General features: G+C 34.9%; 1 protein-coding gene across 1 annotated transcript in view; it reads right to left on the bottom strand.

The window, feature by feature from the left end:
* The window catches only part of NPTXR (neuronal pentraxin receptor), a 378739-nt gene that overhangs the window by 17423 nt on the left and 340671 nt on the right, over positions 1-20645 (bottom strand). The window contains exons 3-4 of the mRNA XM_044066312.1: positions 15208-15452; positions 14366-14545 (exon numbers count right to left, since the gene is read on the bottom strand). Of these exons, the coding sequence (XP_043922247.1) occupies positions 14366-14545; positions 15208-15452 (425 nt within the window). The remainder of the gene's footprint in view (positions 1-14365; positions 14546-15207; positions 15453-20645) is intronic.

Here is a 20645-nt window from a genome sequence, read left to right as displayed (position 1 = left end):
GTATAGGTTGAAAGCATCTGTGCTGAAGGTTGGTGGGTGGCAGGTGGAAGGTGCTGGCACCCTGGAGGGGGGCAGCCTTAGCTGGGCAGACATTTTCCACTAGCATCATGCCTCTTGTTTTATACATAAACCTTCAACAATTCTCAACAGGCTTGGATGGCACAGTGGCACAATGGGTGGAGTTGCTTCCCACAGTGTGATGTTCTCTAGTTTGGATCACCGCTGGTATCATCTGGGGAGCTGGCACATGTTCCCAGTGTCCCTATGGGTTTCCTGTTCATGCTTCTTTTTTTTTTTCCTCACATGTATGATATGAAAGAAAGCTTGTCAGTCTATTTCTTTCCCCTGTCTCTTGCTTTGAGTATTCCATTAATGGCTGAGCTCATATGTACGGACTCTCTTGAAGTCAATTGTGAGTGAGTGGGCAGACAATATTCCATAGCACTTCAGTCAGATATGTAGTTTTCCTAAGGCACTGATAGCTTGGTCAAAAAAAAAATTTTTTTGCTATAGGAGGGGGAGAGGTATGGTGGTGAGGACACAGAGTTCAGTTCAGACTTCGTGTCCTTTGGGAATTGTTAGAACATAATAAAATAATAAAGTGAGCAAACCAGTGCAAAAACGACTCCAAATGAATGAAACACACTGCCAGCAGCTGGAAAACTCAATAAATCCACTTGCTAGAACATACCTGGGTACACATTTTCATAGAATGTTTAGATTTTGAAGTCGGGGAGCGTGGCCAACTGGATTACTGAAATGGATGGCCATCAGCCTTCTGGTTGGGCCTTTGTCCTTCTCTTATTTATATCGCTGTTTAAATGTTTTGCACTAAGAAGTTGAGAGGTAAGGTGTGTGTGTGTGTGTGTGTGTGTGTGTGTGTGTGTGTGTGTGTGTGTGTGTGTGTGTGTGTGTGTGTGTGTGTGTGTGTGTGTGTGTGCACTTTTACCATTAGTTGCAATAAGTGGGCATTGCTGTTCAGAAGTGGTGGAATGGATAGAATTCTCCCTCACAATTTAGGGAAATTCTTTTAACTTTGCAGGGTTCTTGATGTTTAGTCACCAGACCTGATAGCTAGTTTAATCCAGACAGTCAGGTGCCCATAGGTATGAAGGAGTTAAATTGCTAAGCACAATACCTTTACAAATGTTGCCATTTATGAGGAACAAATGGGCAAACAGTGATGGTTTAATAAAGATATTTCTTGTTTTAAAAAAGGGGGAAGGAAATGAATAATGTCTGTAATGTTGCTTAGGTTACCTGATATAAAATGATATATGTGAAGCATAATGCTTGTCAATTTTAACTTGTTAATACAGTTTGATTACTTTTATATAAATGTAATTGTGCCTATGTCACAAGGGATAATTCAACAAATGTGTTTAAAAAAATCACAGATAATCATAATATAGTGGTAGCAGTATAGTATATTCTGTCTCAGCACACACAAAAGGCATGATTAATCCCTGATAACCCCCACAATTTATAACTGTGTAGTAGTGTTATATTTTTAGACTTTTTGTTTTGAAAGTCAGTGGTGAATATTAGGCTATCTTCTGTGGTATTTTGAAGATTGTGAGCATATGTACTGTGGGCATAGTGTGCATTTAAAAGTAGATGAAGTGGTGCAGTGGGGACTGCTATCACAACAGTACTTTGGATGCACTTCTTTTCTGGTCTTATCATCACTACCTTTGACCCACTGTATAGTGTAAGCTTGACTGCACTAAGTTAAAGGTCTCAGAGACAACTGGTTAGCTACAGAACAGCTTCAATGACCACTAAAGGGTCACAAGAATAGGAAAGGAAATGAATGGGAAGGGGCAAAAATGTTCTTGTGGGCTATCAGGGGTAAACTGTAATCTAGGAACTAGTGCTCTAAAATGAAAGAGACAAAATGAATCTGCTAACCGATGCTGAGTAGTTGATCCTGATACAGATTGGGAAATAAAAGCATGTCTGTGCATCTGAATGCATGTTTTTTTAACTGGTCTATTTAATAAAAAGAACAGGCTAAACAATTAACAACAGGGTTCCTGTTTTCTTTTTTTCAAAATCATTTTTATTTTGTTTTCATTATAAACATATGCAAATAGGTCCCTATTTTCCATATGAATTAAGAAGGCTCGCAGCCTCTAGCCTCAAAAATGACACCTAAAATCCAAATATTTACAGTGACAAAAGCCTAAAATCAGAGAAGCTTTTTTTTCCCATAATAAATCTTTATTGTTATATTATTTTCAAACACAAGTAAGATCAAAAATAACATATATTCACAAATCAAACATTAACTAACATCACTAATAACCACACTCTATATACAATATTTACAATAATGCTTCCATGTAATATATGTAAATATAAAAAAGCATAAGAGTAAATGCAAGTAATAGACAGTTGATTACTAAATTCTCTCCACACACATAAATAATTATTAATATTTCCAAGTTGAAAATACTATGCTAGTATAATATTAAAAATCTGTTCCCAAATTTTTGGATTATAAACATTTTTATTTTGTGGGTTTAATAGTAATTTATGAGCCAATATATGTTTTGTTACTAGAACTCTAAAGTTCTGCCATGAAGTTTTAGATGGGTCTAACCAATTTGAAGCTATATAAAGCTTCATTAATAGAAAAATATGATTATATATAATAATTTGTGATTTAGGGATCTCTTTCGGGGGAATATGCAGAATCATAAATTTCCATGATAATGTTGTACTTTGGTAACCCACCTTCTGAAGCTGACTCTTAAGGGAATTCCAAAGTTTGAAAATACATTTACAACTCCAGAACATATGAAGAAGATCAGCTGGTTGATTCTTACAATATGGACAAGTTGGTGAATTTTTGGGATTAAATTTATGCAGGGTAAGGCGTGTATAATATGCATTGTTCTAAATCATCAACTGGGTATATATTAATTTTTGAAGAGAAGTAGATTTGATGGTCAAGTCAATTGCTTTTAACATATTACTTCTATCTGTCAGTAAAATTTTCTCTTCCCAGTAGTTTGATAACAAAATTTTATCATGAAATTGAAATTCTTTAATTAATTGATTTGCTGTCGTGATATATTTAAGATCCTGTTGGAGAGCTTGCCACAACAAAGAGCATTTATTAATAGCCTCTTCTTCCGGTTTAAAACTTTTAAAATAGCTTATAGTGAGTTCTCTAATTTGTCTCAGAATAACCAGATACATTTTAGGTAAGTTAAGTTCTTGTGTTATTTGGTTGGCCGAACTGTCAAGATGTTTATATATATATATATATATATCAATCAAAGTTAGATTAACTATCAATGTAAACTTGTTGAGATCAATTAGTTGATTATTCAATTTTAAATTAGGATTCTTATGAAAGGGTTGAAAAACCATCATATGTTGAACCAAATCTAATGAATGAAATAAGTTATGTAAAGAAAATATGTTCGTTTTGATGTGTTCAATAAACCCATAGAATTTCAACGTATGCATACCTAAAAAAGAATTGCTTTAGGATTGATATTTAACTTTAGAATATATTTATAATTCAGAACTACCCAAAGTGGTGTCCACTTAGTATTATTTATATCATAATTGGCAATTCTTAAAATTCTATTAGAATTTACAATTAAATAATACATTTCAAAATTAGGTAATTCCAGTCCTCCTCTATTTTTTGGGGTCATTAATTTATCATAAGATATCCTGGTTTTCTTTGGTTCCCAAATGAATTTAGCCAATTCTTTATGAATCTTTTTAAAAAATGTCTTCGAATGTAATAAATTGGCTGACCTAAAAATATACAATAATCGTGGTAATATGTTCATTTTGATAATTGAAACTTTAGCTAACATTGGCAGTCGTAAATTTTTCCATCTCCCAAAATCCGAAATTATTTGTTCCCAGATTGCTTTAATATTATTATTGTAAAAGTCTTTATTATCTGTAGAGAACTCAATACCTAGATATTTAATATTTTCTTTAAATGATACCTGTCCCACTAAGGGCAATAACGAAAAGGGTTTAGGTGTCTTTAAAGGGAAGATATTGTTTTTTTCAAGTTAATTTTATAATTAGAGACTTTTGAGAACTCATTAACAGCCTTCAATAATTTTTCAGTATCTGATAATGGAGATGCACAATAAATGCTAAGATCGTCAGCAAAAGCTGCCATTAATATTTTAGTTCTATAAATTATTGGGACATTATGATAAACATTTTGTTTAATATATAAAAACAATGGTTCAAGATAGATATTAAATAATAAAGGGGACAAAGGGCAACCCTGGCGTGTTCCATTCTTAATCTGTATTCTTTAAGAGAAGTTTTTATTAATATACAATGTAGTATAGGGATTACTATATAATATTTGTAACATTTGGACAAACTCATGTGATATTAAAATACGGTAAAAGATCAAACAAGAAATTTGTATCGACCCTATCAAAGGATTTCTGGGCATCAATTATAAGGGCATAAATATTTAAATTATTTTGCTTAGCATGCTCTAACATAGTATGTAATGTGAGTGTATTATCACTGGCTGTCTACCTGCCATAAAACCAGTCTGTTCTTTGGAAATGATATGAGTCATGATTCTCTTCAGTCTAGATGCTATAATAGAGGTTAGAATTTTAATGTCTACATTTATTAATGATATCGGTCTATAATTATCCGGATTTTGAGGATCTGAATTGGCTTTATGTATAAAAATAGTTTTTGAGGCGTTAAGATGTGGATCATTAATTTTATTCCTAATTATGTAGTTAAACACAACTGAAAGTATCTTACCAAAAATATCTGCAAACTTTTTATAAAATTCCACTGTCAAGCCATCAGGACCTGTTGATTTATGTGATTTCATATACTGAATTACATATACTATTTCTTCTTCAGATATCGGTTTAACAAAGTCATTTTGAATGTCCTTTCCTATTGTTGGAAACTTAATTGAATGTAGAAATTGTTCATAATTCCTGTTAGGGGTCATAGCCCTTTGTCCAGTATAAATATTAGTGTATATTTTCTCAAAGATATTAAGAATATCCCCAGTTTTAGAATATGTTTTATTATTAAATTGTATTTCCGAAATCTGCACGGTTGGTTTCGTTTGATTAATGATCCTAGCTAATGCTCTCGATGGTGTTTGAACATGATTGGCATACCTCACTAACGTCTTGTATTCTTGAAATGTTAATCTACTATTCTGAAGTAAAAAGAGATCCTTTTGACATTTAATCAGTTCCTTCTCTGTTTGCTCACGAAAATTCCTAATCAGTTCTTGATCAAGTAATTAAATTTTTATTTCTAAAGTTTGAATATCTTTGTTTAATATCTTTTTATAATAAGATGCTTTTTGCAAAAGTGTCCCTATTATTTGAGCTTTAACTGTTGCCCATTCAATATCTGGGGCAAATTGTTGTTTCCCTAAACCAATCAATAAGTCTTTCAGGTACTTTGTTATTTCCAGTATTATATCCTCCTTATTCAATAAATTTGGATTAAGAGACCAATTATAACCTCTTTGTCTCAAAGTATCCTTTACCCCCTTACTAAAACTCAATGAAATTTTAGAATGGTCTGATATATAATGGGCATGTACAATAACTGTAGGTTCTAGATTGATCAATACTCTTGATATGAGGAAGAAATCAATTCTGGACCACATTTTGTGACATGGGGAATAAAAGGTAAAATTGCTTGTACTATTATCATTATTCAGATAGTGAAATGGATCATATAATTGAAAGTCTTCTTTAAGATCATTCAGTGCTAATACAGCATGCTTGTTAAATGCTCTTTGTGGACAAGATCTATCCAACTTCGGATTCTGGTAGGTATTCCAATCACCTCCAACAATTACATAATATCTATCAAATTGTGTTAAAATTGAATATAGTGATGCTATGAATAATTGTTGATCATTACAGGGAGCATATATATTTAAAAGTAAAATAGGTTTATCAAATAAGGTAGATGAAAGAATAACATAGCACCACCGTCCATTTTTATATGTATTAGAATCTAATATATTTTCCTTGTATTGATCTTTAATAATTATGGCTACCCCTGCACTATTTGACTTACCTTCAGATACTACTACTTCCCTAATCCATTTCTTTTTTTTAACATCACCCCATTGAGAATTCATTAAATGCATTTCTTGGAGTAGGATAAACCATGCCTTAGCCTGCAACAATATATGTAACACCAGTTTCCTCTTCTTCAAGCTCTGGAGCCCTTTAACATTCCATGAATCTACTTCCCACATTTCAAAGATTCACTGTAAAATGAAAGTTTTGGAGAGAGAGCATAGTAAAAACAAAAAACAGTAAATTCAAAACCATACATAATCTGGAAGCAATCCTTATATCCCGTCCTCAACCAGTGCATACACACTCTAACTCCGGACCAGGAGATGTATAGGTCCTGTATAATATAGAATGACAAAGGGTTTAAAAGAAAAAGCAGATATAAAAACACCACAATGTAAAATTTCACACATGTATCACAATTAAGACCTATAAAACCTAACTTCACTACGACAAAGCCTAAACTAAACATTCCCTAACAAACACAGCCATAAACTACATCTCTTTGGTTAATTACTATTTAAAGAAATCGAATTAAAAATGTAACAGTACAGTACATGTAAAAAGAATAAAGTAAAAAAATAATGCACTTTTAGTAGTTGGATTAGCTATCTATACATAAACCACATGCATTAAAAAAGAGAAAAAAAAATACCTACTAATATATAACCCTATATTAAAGCAAATAGACAGCAAATTGTTAATATCCTTTGTTATACATTCACCTTATACTAGTTTCATAATAAAGCAAGCTTCTAACTAAATAAAATAATAAAAATAACACAAAACATTAAAAACTATGCTGACAGGTTAAATAAATATTGCTAAATCCCTGCACCCTCTCTAAATAATATAACTACAAAATGTTGACTAAAAGTTAATAAATGAAGTTCCTAACAAGTTCCTATATGCTTAAATTACTATAGAACAGTATTAGTTAATGTTAAATAAACAAGAGAGTGTTTAAAACAGTTCTCTTTGGTTTTCCAAACCAGGAAGTCCTGTGAAATGCTCGCGATGGGGGACCACTTTTGCAGACGGACTCCCGGAAGTGCCACAATGAAATCTGCACCCTTGACAGCATTTTAAGCACTTCCTGTCTTCCTCCTTGTCAAAAACAGATTTTAGAAGTCATAAAATGTCAGGAAACAAGTGCAGGAGATCAAGATAAGGAAAAGCAAACAGTTTTATTACTCAGGAAAAGGCCTAAAGCTTCACAAATGCAAACAAAGGATTACCCAGTCCTCGAAGCACAGTAAACAATGATTCTAGCCTCATCAACATGCCAGTCCCAGCAAAAGTTCAATTCAAGTCTCTGATGCAGGTAAAGCCTTGAAAATTTTAAGAAACAGATTTCTTGCCTCATTTTTGGTGGAAACAGAATGTTTAACCCCATCCACTGTAAATATAAGCATATTAGGATATTTCATTTGAAACTTAATTTGTTTGTCAATAAGAAATTTGCAGTAAGGAGACAGAGACTGTCTAGCCTGTTTGATCTGTATAGGTAAATCCTGTGTCAGAGATATTTTATTGTTTTTCCACATAATATAGCCTCCACCTTGTTTTGCAGTAATAAGTATTCTATTTACATCTTGATAATTAAGCAGTTTAACATACACAGTTCTAGGAAAATTAGAAGCTTGTACCTCTCTCAAAGCTCTGTGTGCTCTTTCCACGATGATTTGTTTCACACTATTAGAATCATTTAAAAGCACTGCAAATATTTGTAGTATGGATGGAATTAGTTCATTATACTGAATGGATTCAGGAATCCCTCTGACAATGATATTGTTTCTCCTGGATCTTGCTTCTAGGTCTGTAAGCTTACTTTGTATAGCCTGTATATCCACATCATGCAGATTAGTTTTTTTTCCAGTAAAACTAATTTGTCCTCAGTATCAGAAATTTGAGCCTCCGTCTTATCCATTCTTTCCAGCAACTGAGTACATGAAATTCCAAATGATTGTATTTGACAAGTCAGTTCTTTTAAAGCTTCTTGTATAGGCAGAAGTGCAGTTTTGATATCCTCCATATTTAAAGCTTGATCAGCTTTAGTTTTAGTCCCTAGTTTCTGTTGTTCCTGTGCTTTAGTAATTTTTTGTCGTTTAGTAGTCACATCTTTTTCTGGTGATTGCAATTCCAATAATTTTGTTTTAGTCGTAGTTATATCCATGCTTTTGTCTTCTTTTGACATCTTATTGGAACACAAAAAGTTGCAATATAAAAAGCACACTGTTCCTTTGTGTATTCTTCTCTGCAGAGCTAGCTAATCTGTTGTAATCCAGTGAAATATATTCCTTTTTTCCGGTTTTTCTTCTCAATCCAGGATAAATAAGTGTAGTTAGAATAAGTTTATCGAAGTTTTGATGTTAAAAACTTTATAGTATCCACTCAGGGTTTTGATTTCCTCAGGTTAAATGTAGAGCTGCAATTCAGCAGTGTTCACAGAACAGCAGCCATCTTTGAATCCCAGAAGCTTTTTTAAAAAAAATATACTGATATCATTTACTTAAAAGTTTGACAGAATAAGAAAATTGGTTTTATATTCATTTTATTTAAATTATTTATTTTACATTTTTTAACTGGGAAATCTGATTAAATTGATACCACTTTCAGTGAAATACTAAGGAAAAAAGTGTTAAGGTACAGAACAAATGTTAGTCGGAAGACTCATCAAGTTACATTACATTACAACTGGTTTTAACATTAAGCTATTAAGATTAATAAGCAGGCAGTTAAAGTTATGAAAACCACCAAAAGCAGAAAAACAGTAAAAAGACAACTGGCCAGCAGATCCAAAACTTCTTTATTGTAAAAACTCTATATCTGACGTCTCGGAAAAGAAGCCTTCAAGGTGTAAAAAACATAATACACAGCTTGCCTAAAATACCATAATCAATTAACAATCAATCAATTATATATTGAAATCAACATTCTCCAATTTAGCTCTTCATTTAACCCATTAGGGTACAAAGTGTTAAACTTCAAAATATACACCGGTTCTTTGAATAAAAGCTGTTTTTTAAGTAGAGATACATCAAAACAAGACACATTAACCTTTTCTAAAACTGTCCCTTGTAGCCCCTCACTGCTACCTTGATGGAATTTTTCAAAATGTACTTCTACAGAGCTTTCCTCCTTTTTATTGTTAATGTCTCTTATGTGTTCTAATAACCTAACTTTAAATATCCTGTTGGTCTCCCCAATGTAAACTTGGTTACAGGGACATCTGAGGGCATACATAACACTCTCACTGTCACAAGTAAAGTTGTTCCTTGTTTCTAAAGGAATATTATTAATCTTCATAAAACTTTTTACCAGAAATGTACAGGTTTTACATTTGCCACAGATGGAAGTACCCCTTTTTGTTGGTCTGTAACTTAAGTTCATAGATGGAATACAGAACCTCCCTCTCACTATAAAATTCTGTATATTTTTACCTCTTCTATAAGAGATTCACAGTTTCTCATTAAGCCATGTGGACACATTTTTCAAGGAACAAAGATAATTCCAGTAATACTTTATTTGCTGTACAATTTCAGAGCTGAAACAGCCAAATGTTGTAACAAAGTAAATAACATCTTTGTGTTCTTTGTCCATCCTACAGAAAGGACATATTAACTGTTTGTTCACATCATAATTCCCCTTTTCATAATTACTATTTTTGAAAAATGTATCCCAACTTTTCTCAATCAAATCTTTACTATAGCCTCTCTTGTTGAACATGTTAACAGTTCTCCCTAATTCCTGTTTAAAATCATGTATATTGTTGCACAACCTAGATATTCTAAGCATTTCACCATAAGGTAATGCTTCCAGGGTATGCAAAGGATGACAACTTTGTCCATGAACAAAATGTATACATTGGTGAAACTTCTGTGTACTGACGTATATAACTCACTACCATCCCTAATACTAATAGTAGCATCTAAATAAGATACCTGTGTCCCCATGTTAAGACCATCAAATTCTACATCATGTCTGTTATTGTGTAAGGAAGTAATAAAATATAAAACTAGTTCCTGTCCCCCTTGACCTATAAAAATTAGAAAATTAATGTATCTGTAATACCTAATTACATACTGAAGAAAAAACTTATTCCTATAGAGATATTTGTTCTCAAAAAAACACATACTTAAGTTGGCATACATGGGGGCAAAGGCAGCCCCCATTGCTGTACCCTGTCTCTATCTATATAAACTATTGTTGAATTCAAAATAATTATGTGTAAGACAGGAGTGTACAAGTTCTATTATATACTCTACTACTGGAGAAGTACCTAGAAAATAATCTAAGAGCTTCAATACCAAAATCATGATGAATATTCATGTAGAGGCTCTTGACATCTAGTGTAAAAAAATACATTTGACTATTCCACTTGATGTCCTTAATCTTGTCTAGGAAGTCAAATACATCCCATATGTAAGATGGTAAAGTGTTGACTACAGGTAACAAATAGCCATGCAGGAAAAGACCCAGTTTATGTGAAAATTATTCACACCCAGAAACTATAGGCCTCCCAGGGGGCTTTGTAAGATTTTTATTAATTTTGGGGAGGCAATAAAAATATGCCATTTTACATCCATCAATATTAAACTTTTTTTTGATATCTGTATCAGTAAAATATCCCAATCTATAACCTTTCTGCAATAGCTCGACATATTTAGAAATCGCTTCATTATATAATGACACATTAACTTTCTCATAAATACTATCATTATTTAAATGTTCTTCACACATAGCCATATACTGAGCATAATGCATAACAGCAAGCCTATTTCCTTTGTCAGAAGGTTTAAGAATAACATCTTGCATATAACTCAAAGTTTGACGAGCTTTCCATTCTGCAATAGACAGATTATATTCAACTTGACATCTGTTCCTGGTGAATTTGTTATATGCATCCTCAATAGCATAGTTAAGCATGTTAGAAAAATGAACAACCTCTTCATTTAAAAAAGGAGGTAAAAAGACACTTTTAATTTGAACGTTTCGAGTGTCCAAATAACAATAAGCATTAAGAAAACTTCGAGTCACATGTGTAAAAACTCTCACCAGAAGTATTCATACTGTTATCAGAATCAACCAAAATCTCATCTTTATACATTTAATTAAAATAATGCTTCAAATGCAACTTTCTACTAAATTTAAAAACATCACGTTTAATATCACATATACGTGGCAACACCGTAGGTGTAAATTTCAAGCCGTGGTTCAAGACCACAAACTCACAGTCAGAAAATATGTATCCTGAAAGATTAACCACATAACTATCACAGGAAGGAGGTAATGCATTATCTTTTACCTCTTTTATATCCCCTCTGAAGATAGGGGTCCCTCTGAAACTGTCCTGGTTGTTCACGTTGACATTTTCTCCCTTGTTTTCCTCCTCTATAGTTGTTAAAATTAGTCCGAAAGGTTTGATAATGCCGTTCCAGCTGCTGGGCTGACGGTAAAACTGGATATTCTTCCATATTCTCAGGTTCCTTATCAAAGGAAGTGTAGTGGCCATCTGATGCTGAAAAGGAAGAATAATTCGCTTGGTAGCCATCATCCTCACTTTGAAACCTCACGTGATTACATGCTTTCTTCTGATTCACCCTGGAAATGAAGGCTTTCCCATTCTCGTAATAACGAAGGTCACAGAGCAGTTTCCTTTTCTTCCTTTCCACCAGTTCCTTCTCATAATCTTTGAGTTTTAGGTTAATATCAGTTAGAAAAACATCAAGCACTTCGGCATGTGTCCCAGAAGACAGAGTATTAGACATATTTTAATTTGATCTTTCAGCTCTCGTTGCTTAACCCTGTCTCGCTCTAAAAGGATAAAAAAACCACTCGAGTGTACATTTGCATGCCACAGCAACCCAACGTTTATGGAACTGGACATCAGCTGCATTTTGTAAATCAAAAGGAAGAGTAAGGTCTTAGAAAACTCTTAACCCCCTCGGGGTAATGTCAATATATATATATTTTTTTTTTTGTAAACTAGACAAATTGAAGAAAGTAGCAGTCTCCTTCCATATACACTTTTCCAATTGTTCAAAAAGAGACTTACTTTCTTCAGTTAACGATGAAGGTAACTTCCGACCCACATTTTTGAATGGGTTGTGGTAACCCTTGTTCCTCTCTTCTTCCCATCTTCCCCATGTAGTACGCGTAGTCTGAGCATTATTAGCCATATTATTTTGGTGTGAAATACGCTCTGCAGAATTAGTTAAAAAACTGTCCAAAGACATCTGTGAACCAACTCCAATGGTATCACAGAAAACATGCTGCAAGTTATATTGTGGATCACTGGCCATGTAGAAAAACCATGAAAACCACCAAAAGCAGAAAAACAGTAAAAATACTACCGGCCAGTAGATCCAAAACTTCTTTATTGTAAAAACTCTATCTCTGACGTCTCGGCAAAGAAGCCTTCAAGGAGTAAAAAACATAATACACAGCTTGCCTAAAATACCATAATCAATTAACAATCAATCAATTATATATTGAAATCAACATTCTCCAATTTAGCTCTTCATTTAACTCATTAGGATACAAAGTGTTACACTTCAAAATATATACTGATTCTTTGAATAAAAGCTGTTTTTAAGGAGAGATACATCAAAACAAGACACATTAACCTTTTCTAAAACTGTCCCTTGTACCCCTCACTGCTCCCTTGATGGAATTTTTCAAAATGTACTTCTACAGAGCTTTCCTCCTTTTTATTGTTAATGTCTCTTATATGTTCTAATAAGCTAACTTTAAATGTCCTGTTGGTCTCCCCAATGTAAACTTGGTTACAGGGACATCTGAGGGCATAAATAGGCAGTTAAAGTTAGTCTAAACATATGCAGATAATAGTTACATGTTAGAGTTATAAATACTGCTTTTCAGTTTTGACAAAAAGTAAAACATTCATGATGTAGTAAGAGTAAGTAGTGTAGGAAAGGAGAAAAATTAAAGACTGAAATATTACAGTTAATTGCTGCATTAGATCCAGTGTGAAAAAATAACTAGGATAGGACTGTAGAAAATAGCATGCTAAAGTGGAGGAGAGAATGTAGCATGTTAGTGAATGCTAATAATGACTGGATGGCATTGGAGAGATGCAGGTGTTAGGCTGACATAGAAGTGATATTAGATGCATTACAGAGAAGTTATGATCAACATAACCCACTTTTATATGTATGTTATTAGTAAAGATATCAAACTGTAGGAGGATGAGGATGAATACTTGAACTCTGTGTTGGTAATGAATGTGAATTACATAGTACCTCCTGATTTAAATGATCTACAATGTCCTATTAGGTCATTTTTAAACCGATTTAGTGGGGAGCAACTTGGGTATGAGTCAGAGAGCCTGTAAAGTAATATTTCATGTGAGACTGTATCAAAAGCTTTAGATAGAGGCAGTAAGGGCATTTTGCTTTAGGTTAGTGTACAATGCCTTTAGGAACAATAGTAATGTTATGTATGTTAAATATCCAGGTTGGAAACTATGTTGAGTTGCGCAGAGAGTATCTTATTTTTAGTAAAATACCCCAGTATTTGCTTGTTTATGCATTTTTGAGAGTCTTAGAGACAAGGATAGAATTTCTGTTTGGTTTGATATTTGTGATACTAATTATCGTGTCCAACTTTGTGAACTGGGGAAATGTAAGATTCTTTCCATAATGCTGGATCATATTGTTCTTGTAGTGGTCTGCTAATTAGTGTAGCAACTGAATGTGTAATGTTTTTGAGGCAAGTTGGAGGTACTCAGAAGGGATATTGTCTGGAGCAAGAGAAGGTTTTACTAGTTACAGGAATTTTTTGATGGTATAATAGATTTGAGATGTAATATAAATTTAGTGTGATATTTCTGATTTTGGTTGTAGATCAGGGTTGTTAGGTAGTTTATCGGTTTCAGACATATGAGATCTTTGTGAAGGCAGTAGAGATGTAACAGTTTTAGTTAAATGTAAAAAAACGTTACTCTGGGTTTCACAGAAAATATTTTTGCTGAAACATTTTGAGTTTTTGCCGTGGGAATAAAGGTGTCACTTGATCAACATGATTCCCTGCTCAGGATTATTACATACAGACCATTAACCAGCAGACAGATAATGGCATTTTATTTAGCTATTAAATTCATGAACCAGATTCAAAACAATAATCTTGTGGATCCACTCTAGGATATAGTCTACCAAGGGAAATGAGCTTTTGTCTAGCAACAATATGGTCCAGAAACACTATTTACTTGCCATTTAAGTGCCTAAATCCTGCCTTTTCAGACTAGATTGGCCCCTTCATACCTGATCCTGTCCAAGTATTAGTACTCCATTAGGTTTAATATGGTGCCATGCTGACAGGTTGTCTCCAGACCCCTGAAGTTCACCATTGTGATATGCCTCCCACTTTCCATCTCTGGTTGTCCAAGTGATGCAGACATGATGCCAGAACTTCTCCTTTAGGGTGAAAGGTAGCTCAGCCCCCTACAAAACACGAAACAAACAATACCATCATTAGAAGACTTTTACATAGTATTTTGGCAGGATAAAATAAAGGCCAATAAAACAACTGGTAGATGGAGAGGAATAGCATTGCTAGGTTAAAATTGTAGATATTTTAAACAGTTAAGTGTAGTCCCTTGAGGTAACTACATTTGTAGACCTAATAGTCTTCTTTTACAGCAGACTCACATAAGGACAAGTTAAAAATTGTTTAAGTAATAATATGCTTGCTACACATCAATAACAAGACAGACAGTATGTTTGTTAGTTTAGCTGTCATCTTTATACATGTATAGTTGGGTTAGGCAGTAAAAAATACAGCTTTTTAACTCAATCATGCAAAGAAGGCATTATGTGTTGGAGGAGCACTTTTGTCAGACCAAGTTTTTAATCAGTTGTTAAGTAATTGCACATCTTCAAGAAGACAGCAATTGGAACAAAATCAAGAGGTAATAGATTCTATTATAGTTTTAAGTAAAACAGACCTCCCTTCCCCAAAACAGAGTTAACACTTCAAGAAGTGTGTCCTGTTATCAAGTATTTACATTTCATTCTGCACACACATCACACCATAACATTCTTTTTAAGTAACACACACATCCAAACATACCCACACATGCACACTTATGAATAACTGTACTTACTTTATCATTAATTAGCAGTTCTATAGGATTTTGTCCCCACTCTAGAAGAACAATCTCATTGGCTTGTCCAGGTACAGAGTAGGAGAAAGGTGTTCCAATCCCACCTGGGCCTTTAGGTTTTAACCATATACAAGCTGTAAATGCATAGAGTGCTGGCAAACTTTTCTTGATTCGCCCATACATGTAATTTGTGCGTACTGGGAAGACCACTTTGTATCCTTCTGGAAATTTGGGTCCAGTATTACCTTTCAAAGAAAGAAGATCAAGGGTAAGAGCTGTGCTGGTCAAATTACTCGTCTGTTATCATTCTTTAATTCTTTCTACAGTTTTTGTCCTCTTTATTTTTATGTGAAACGTCACTTCGGCACATGTAAATTAAATGGATTTATAATTACATAACACAGTAATCAGTGACGTCTTTGACTGCTGAAGAGGATCTCCTTAGGAAATATAGTCTGAAGGAGGGATACCTTAAGTCATAAAACTACCTACCCGATCAGCGTTTATTTATTTACATTTGTTTACTGGGAAATTCCAACTGGACACAGGTCTTTTTTCAGTGAAGGCTCAGGGAGAAAAGCTCCATAGAACAATAAATGAGCAGCAGAGTACATGAAGAACAATTGAATATACATATAATGGCAAATAATACATACTGCAGCAAACATTAGCTATACATATAATATGAAACATAGTAATGAACAGATATATAAATATCTAGCTAAAGGCTAGGAATAAAGGCAGGATGTATATACAGATAGTGCTAAGCTCAAATGGATTCTGGTCTAAACTCATATACCTAAACCTTACATACAAATATTGCACTAAACTCAAGCAGATATATAGCAGAAGCTCCACACGAAGGTGGAACAAGCTAGAAGGGCTAATGGGATGGAAGGGGAAGAGAGAGGAGTAAGAGAGGAGACTGTGCAAGTAGTATATATATGGTAGTGAGAGGAATCTAGGTGTAAGTCAGTTGGATGTGTATTTGGAGTTGAGATGAAGTGAGGTAGTTAAGCATGTTATAACAGGTGTGAGAGATTGAGTGAGGAGGGAAGGGGAGGGTAAAGGGTGAACCAGCGCCTGCAGAGGAAGGAATGCAATGATTAAATGGTGTGAGGCATGGTGGCTAGGGGAGGGGAGAGGAAAGGGAAGTAAAAGGAGGGTTACTAGTCCGGATTGGTGCATGGGCATAACCAGAGACTTTTTAAGTTAGTTTATAGTGCAGTCTTGAAGTGATTGCAAGAAGGTAGTGTGGTTATAGAGGAGAAGAGATTGTTCCATAATCTGGATATAACACAGGAGAATAGTGTTTCTCCCGCTGAGTTCTTGGGTGTGGTCACTAGAAGTAGATTTTTGCTGCTGGAGTGTAGTGGTCTAGTGGAGCAGTAGGGCTGGAGAAGGTTTTGAAGGGATGGGACTTTAAGAGGATGGTTTACTAACTTGTGGGTGAGACAGAGTTGATTTAGGTGAAGAAGATGAGGGAGTTCAAGCCAGTCAAGTTCTCTAAGTGAGATACAATGGTGGCTGCGATAAGATGCACCAGTGGCAAACTTAGCACTTTTTATTGTAGCAAGCCTTGAGCTTGTTTAGGTTTGTTTGTCTAAGGTAGGTAAGTATAGGAGAGGCGTAGAGTAAAGTGGTGATTAGTTGGGAATTGGCAGAAGAAATTCTGGCTGTCTTGTTGAGGAATTGTTTGTTTCTGTAAAATGCATCTAGTTTTTTGTGAACCTTTTTATGGTAATAGAAATGTGAGTGTCAAATCTGAGATTGTTATCAATCTCAACACCAAGTAGTTTGGTGTGTTCTGTTGTGGAGATGACAGTATTGTCTTTGTCTAGAATATTAAAGTGGGGGATAACTGGGTTAGATTTAGTGGGTTGGAAGATAAGCAGTTTAGTCTTGCTCAGGTTGAGTAATAACTGGGCATTTGATAGCCAGCTTTCTACAGATGAAAAGGCTTCCTCTGTGATCTTGCGAAGTTCAGGTATAGTTGGGGCTGAGCAGATGAGGGTGGAGTCGTCTGCATACTGTATAACAGAAACATGCTTGGTGGCTGTGAATAGATCATTGGTGAAGAATGAGAATAATAGGGGACCAAGGATGGAGCCTTGGGAAAACCGGGTGTTACAGGAAGTGAAGGAGATAGGTCATTGTGCCAGACAACAATTGTTGGTGGCCAGTTAGATAGCCATGAAACCAATCAGTAGCTGATTGGGAAAAGGACAGTTTAGTGAGAACAGAGATTAGTAGTTTGTGTGAGAATGTCAAAAGCCTTGAACAGATCCAGAAATATAGTAGAGGAGAACAGGCCATTATTTTTATATAATTTTATATAATTCCACCAGGAAACTGTTTGACCTTGGTACTTTCTAAGATGGGGTTACATGAAAGTTGACTTGGTTTTTGCTAATTATAAGGTCACCAACCACTAAGCAGGCCAAGTCTGACAAAAAATAGAGAAGATGAAGATTTTTAAGGAAAGCATTGATGAAGGGTTTTTTGTCAGAAGAATAGCATTCTGTGAATATAACTAAGCATAAAACTCCTCTAATACCCTTTTAATCTCTGGGGGTATTACTGCATGCTTATATTCATGCTTAACTTTTACAATAGCTGCATTGGATGTCATTTTGGCTAGCCAGAAATCCAAAAACTTATCTGGCCTATATTTCATTACCCCTGTCTGCTACACTGCACATTGCATCTACAGAGCAGGCAGCACACCTCTCCTTAATGAAAGCATTTAACATCACCTTTAGACCCTCTATAAACTGCAATAATCCCTTGATGGGGTACATGCACAACTGACATTTATCATTAATTACCTCAATTTCTGCTACAAGAGAATCAAACCAAGCATGTAATATAATAATTCTGTTGCAACAATTGCAATATTCTTCATCTCCAACTTAAAGGACTTCCCCCCACAAGAATATTGGGATGCTCCCTAGAGGGTCACAGTCAAGATAATGAACCACACTGTCTCATATAAAAAACAAACACTGTCTCATATAAAAAACAAACACTCAGGATCATTTAGCATGTTTTGAGTTTGCTACTAAGACTAAATGTTTGCAAAAGCAAATCTATAGCCTGATGATCTGTCAAGGGGCATGTCACTAATGAAACAGAAGAAACAAACTGTACTAATTCTGATAAGGTTAACCAGAAATCTGCCCTACTTTGGGATGTGCCCAAGGGGGTTAAGTAGGAAAACCCCATGTCTTGTGGATACATGACTCTCCACACATATATTAAGCCAAAAATTTACTGTCTAAACATTACACTGCCTCTCTGAGTTAGGTAAAAATCTGTCTAGCATTCTGTGTATGAAACCATTAAAATCTGCCTCCAGCAACTTTAGAACGCTGTCCTTGTTTAAAACCTGCAACTTAATAAAAATGGTGTCAAAGTATGTACAACTATCTACATTTTATCCATAGAATAGCAAAAACATGTTTACCATAAAGTGATTCAACCTTAGCCATAAACCACCTGCTTTCAGTGTCATACAAATGCTCTAGCAAAGGCCACCCCTGACACTGATGAATTAGAGCACATACCCCAACTGCAAAATTCAGATAGATAATTTGAATAATATTCCTGGGCTTAAGTTATCTAAACATCTAAGTGATACTGTGACACCCTTAACTCCTGCCTCAAAAACAATGTAAAGTATGCTTATCCTGAAGTAAACAAGGCATACCTTTTAACAGATGAGTTATATTCATGTACATTAACTGTGAAACATTCCAACACTTGTATAGCTTACAAACTGCTTCAACAGTAGTAAGCAAACAATAAGTAACAAGTCAACGGTAAATGAGTAGCAAAAAGTGCCTATATGTAAACAATGCCATCAAACAAATAATCTACCTGCTGTGGTTGTATTTCATGCTTAAATCAGTGTGGGGTGCATCACGAGTGCCTGACCAACCATAATCAGCTGGTGAGGTCGACTGGAGTTCTAGAAAGTGGTACTTCAGTGGACTTCAACATGACTCATGTTGAATGTTTCTTGGGTGTGGCGTCTTTACCCCCAGATTACTTACAACATGGTTTACAACAAGACTTTCATATTGAATTTTTTTGGGAATAGGGTTTTTATCCACAGCTCCCTTAAAACAGGGTCCAATCTAAATGAAAGACAGCAGACTCATTACTTGTAGTCAAAGGCAAATTATCTGTATTTAGTGATGCTAAGTCTACTTCTGACTCTGCTTGAGCTTCCCAGGGGCCAGAGGAGTTCCTTTTTAAGTACTGTAAATAACTGTTGTACTACAGGATTAAGTGATAATGTGAAATGGGTGCTTAAGTTACCACTGCACCACTCCTCACTTGCACGACTACTCATAACATCCAGCACAATTAACTCTTCAAGACTAGCAATGGTTGTATATTAACCAGATACAACAGGACTCTTATCCTTGACATTTCTGCTATATGGTTCACATGATGCAAGTATAGCAAGTTTAAGCTAAAATGCATTGACATTGTCCTTTGACAATAGGTTCTGCTACAAGAATAACAAAGCTGAGTCAGACATTTAAAGAACCAATATGGCAGGAATTTTTAAAAAGGTGTGGATCTGTGTTGTAACTCCCTTTAGCAACAGGGAGACTCTGTTTAGACATGACCTCTGTAGGAAAGCACTGCTAAACCTGGGTTGAACAGCTAATCAAAATACAAGCCCTTGTGACTTTGATGGCTTCCAAAACCTGTATTTTGACAGAAAAATTTAAATGCTTGAAGATATGTTGATGTGGTAACTTATAGGTTCACATGTTCATAGGAAGTTACTAGGCTAATGGCTCTAGGGCTTTTACAAACCTAGCCATGTTATACTCATGTTCCCTAATTGACTTTGGTTATATGGTCATTATTCACATAGCGAGTCTATGATCAGCACCAACTGCCCCTGTCCATGAAGGATATAGGTGTCACACCCAGGGTGAATTTATGGTCTCCCATCCAATTGTCTAGGTTGCACTTGAATATGGTCATTAAGGAGCTCTGCTTCATGTGAACTGGGACTTTATTCCATAAGAGCAGTAATCTCACTCTGGGAGATATATCTGTCTCTCTAGCATGTTCTGTTAATGTCACAAGCTAGGTTAAGATCCCTGGAGCAAGTCTCTTGTGTCCCATTTAATTTATAGATGTACAGCATTTCCATTAGGACAGGGTCAGAGACTGCTCTGTAAGCCAGGCACAAGTCACCTCTCATAAGCCTGTAGGATACAGACCTTTCAATCTTTCCCTGTAGGTCATGTTTTGTAGGTCCTGAATTGTTTTTGTGAGAAACCTCTGTGCTCTCTCCAGCTGCTGCAAGTGTCTGGTGAGTTACATGCAAAAGGAAGCATTGTACTCTATTATGGTCTGATGAGGGTCGAGTTCAGAGGATTTATAACATCCTTAATCTGGGATGTGATGCC

The sequence above is a fragment of the Protopterus annectens genome, chromosome 1.part0, assembly GCF_019279795.1.
Source record: "Protopterus annectens isolate FY-2018-M chromosome 1.part0, PAN1.0, whole genome shotgun sequence".
Classification (NCBI taxonomy): Eukaryota; Metazoa; Chordata; order Ceratodontiformes; family Protopteridae; genus Protopterus; species Protopterus annectens.
Note: the sequence above shows the minus strand (reverse complement) of the source record. Positions and strands in the feature narration are given on the sequence as shown.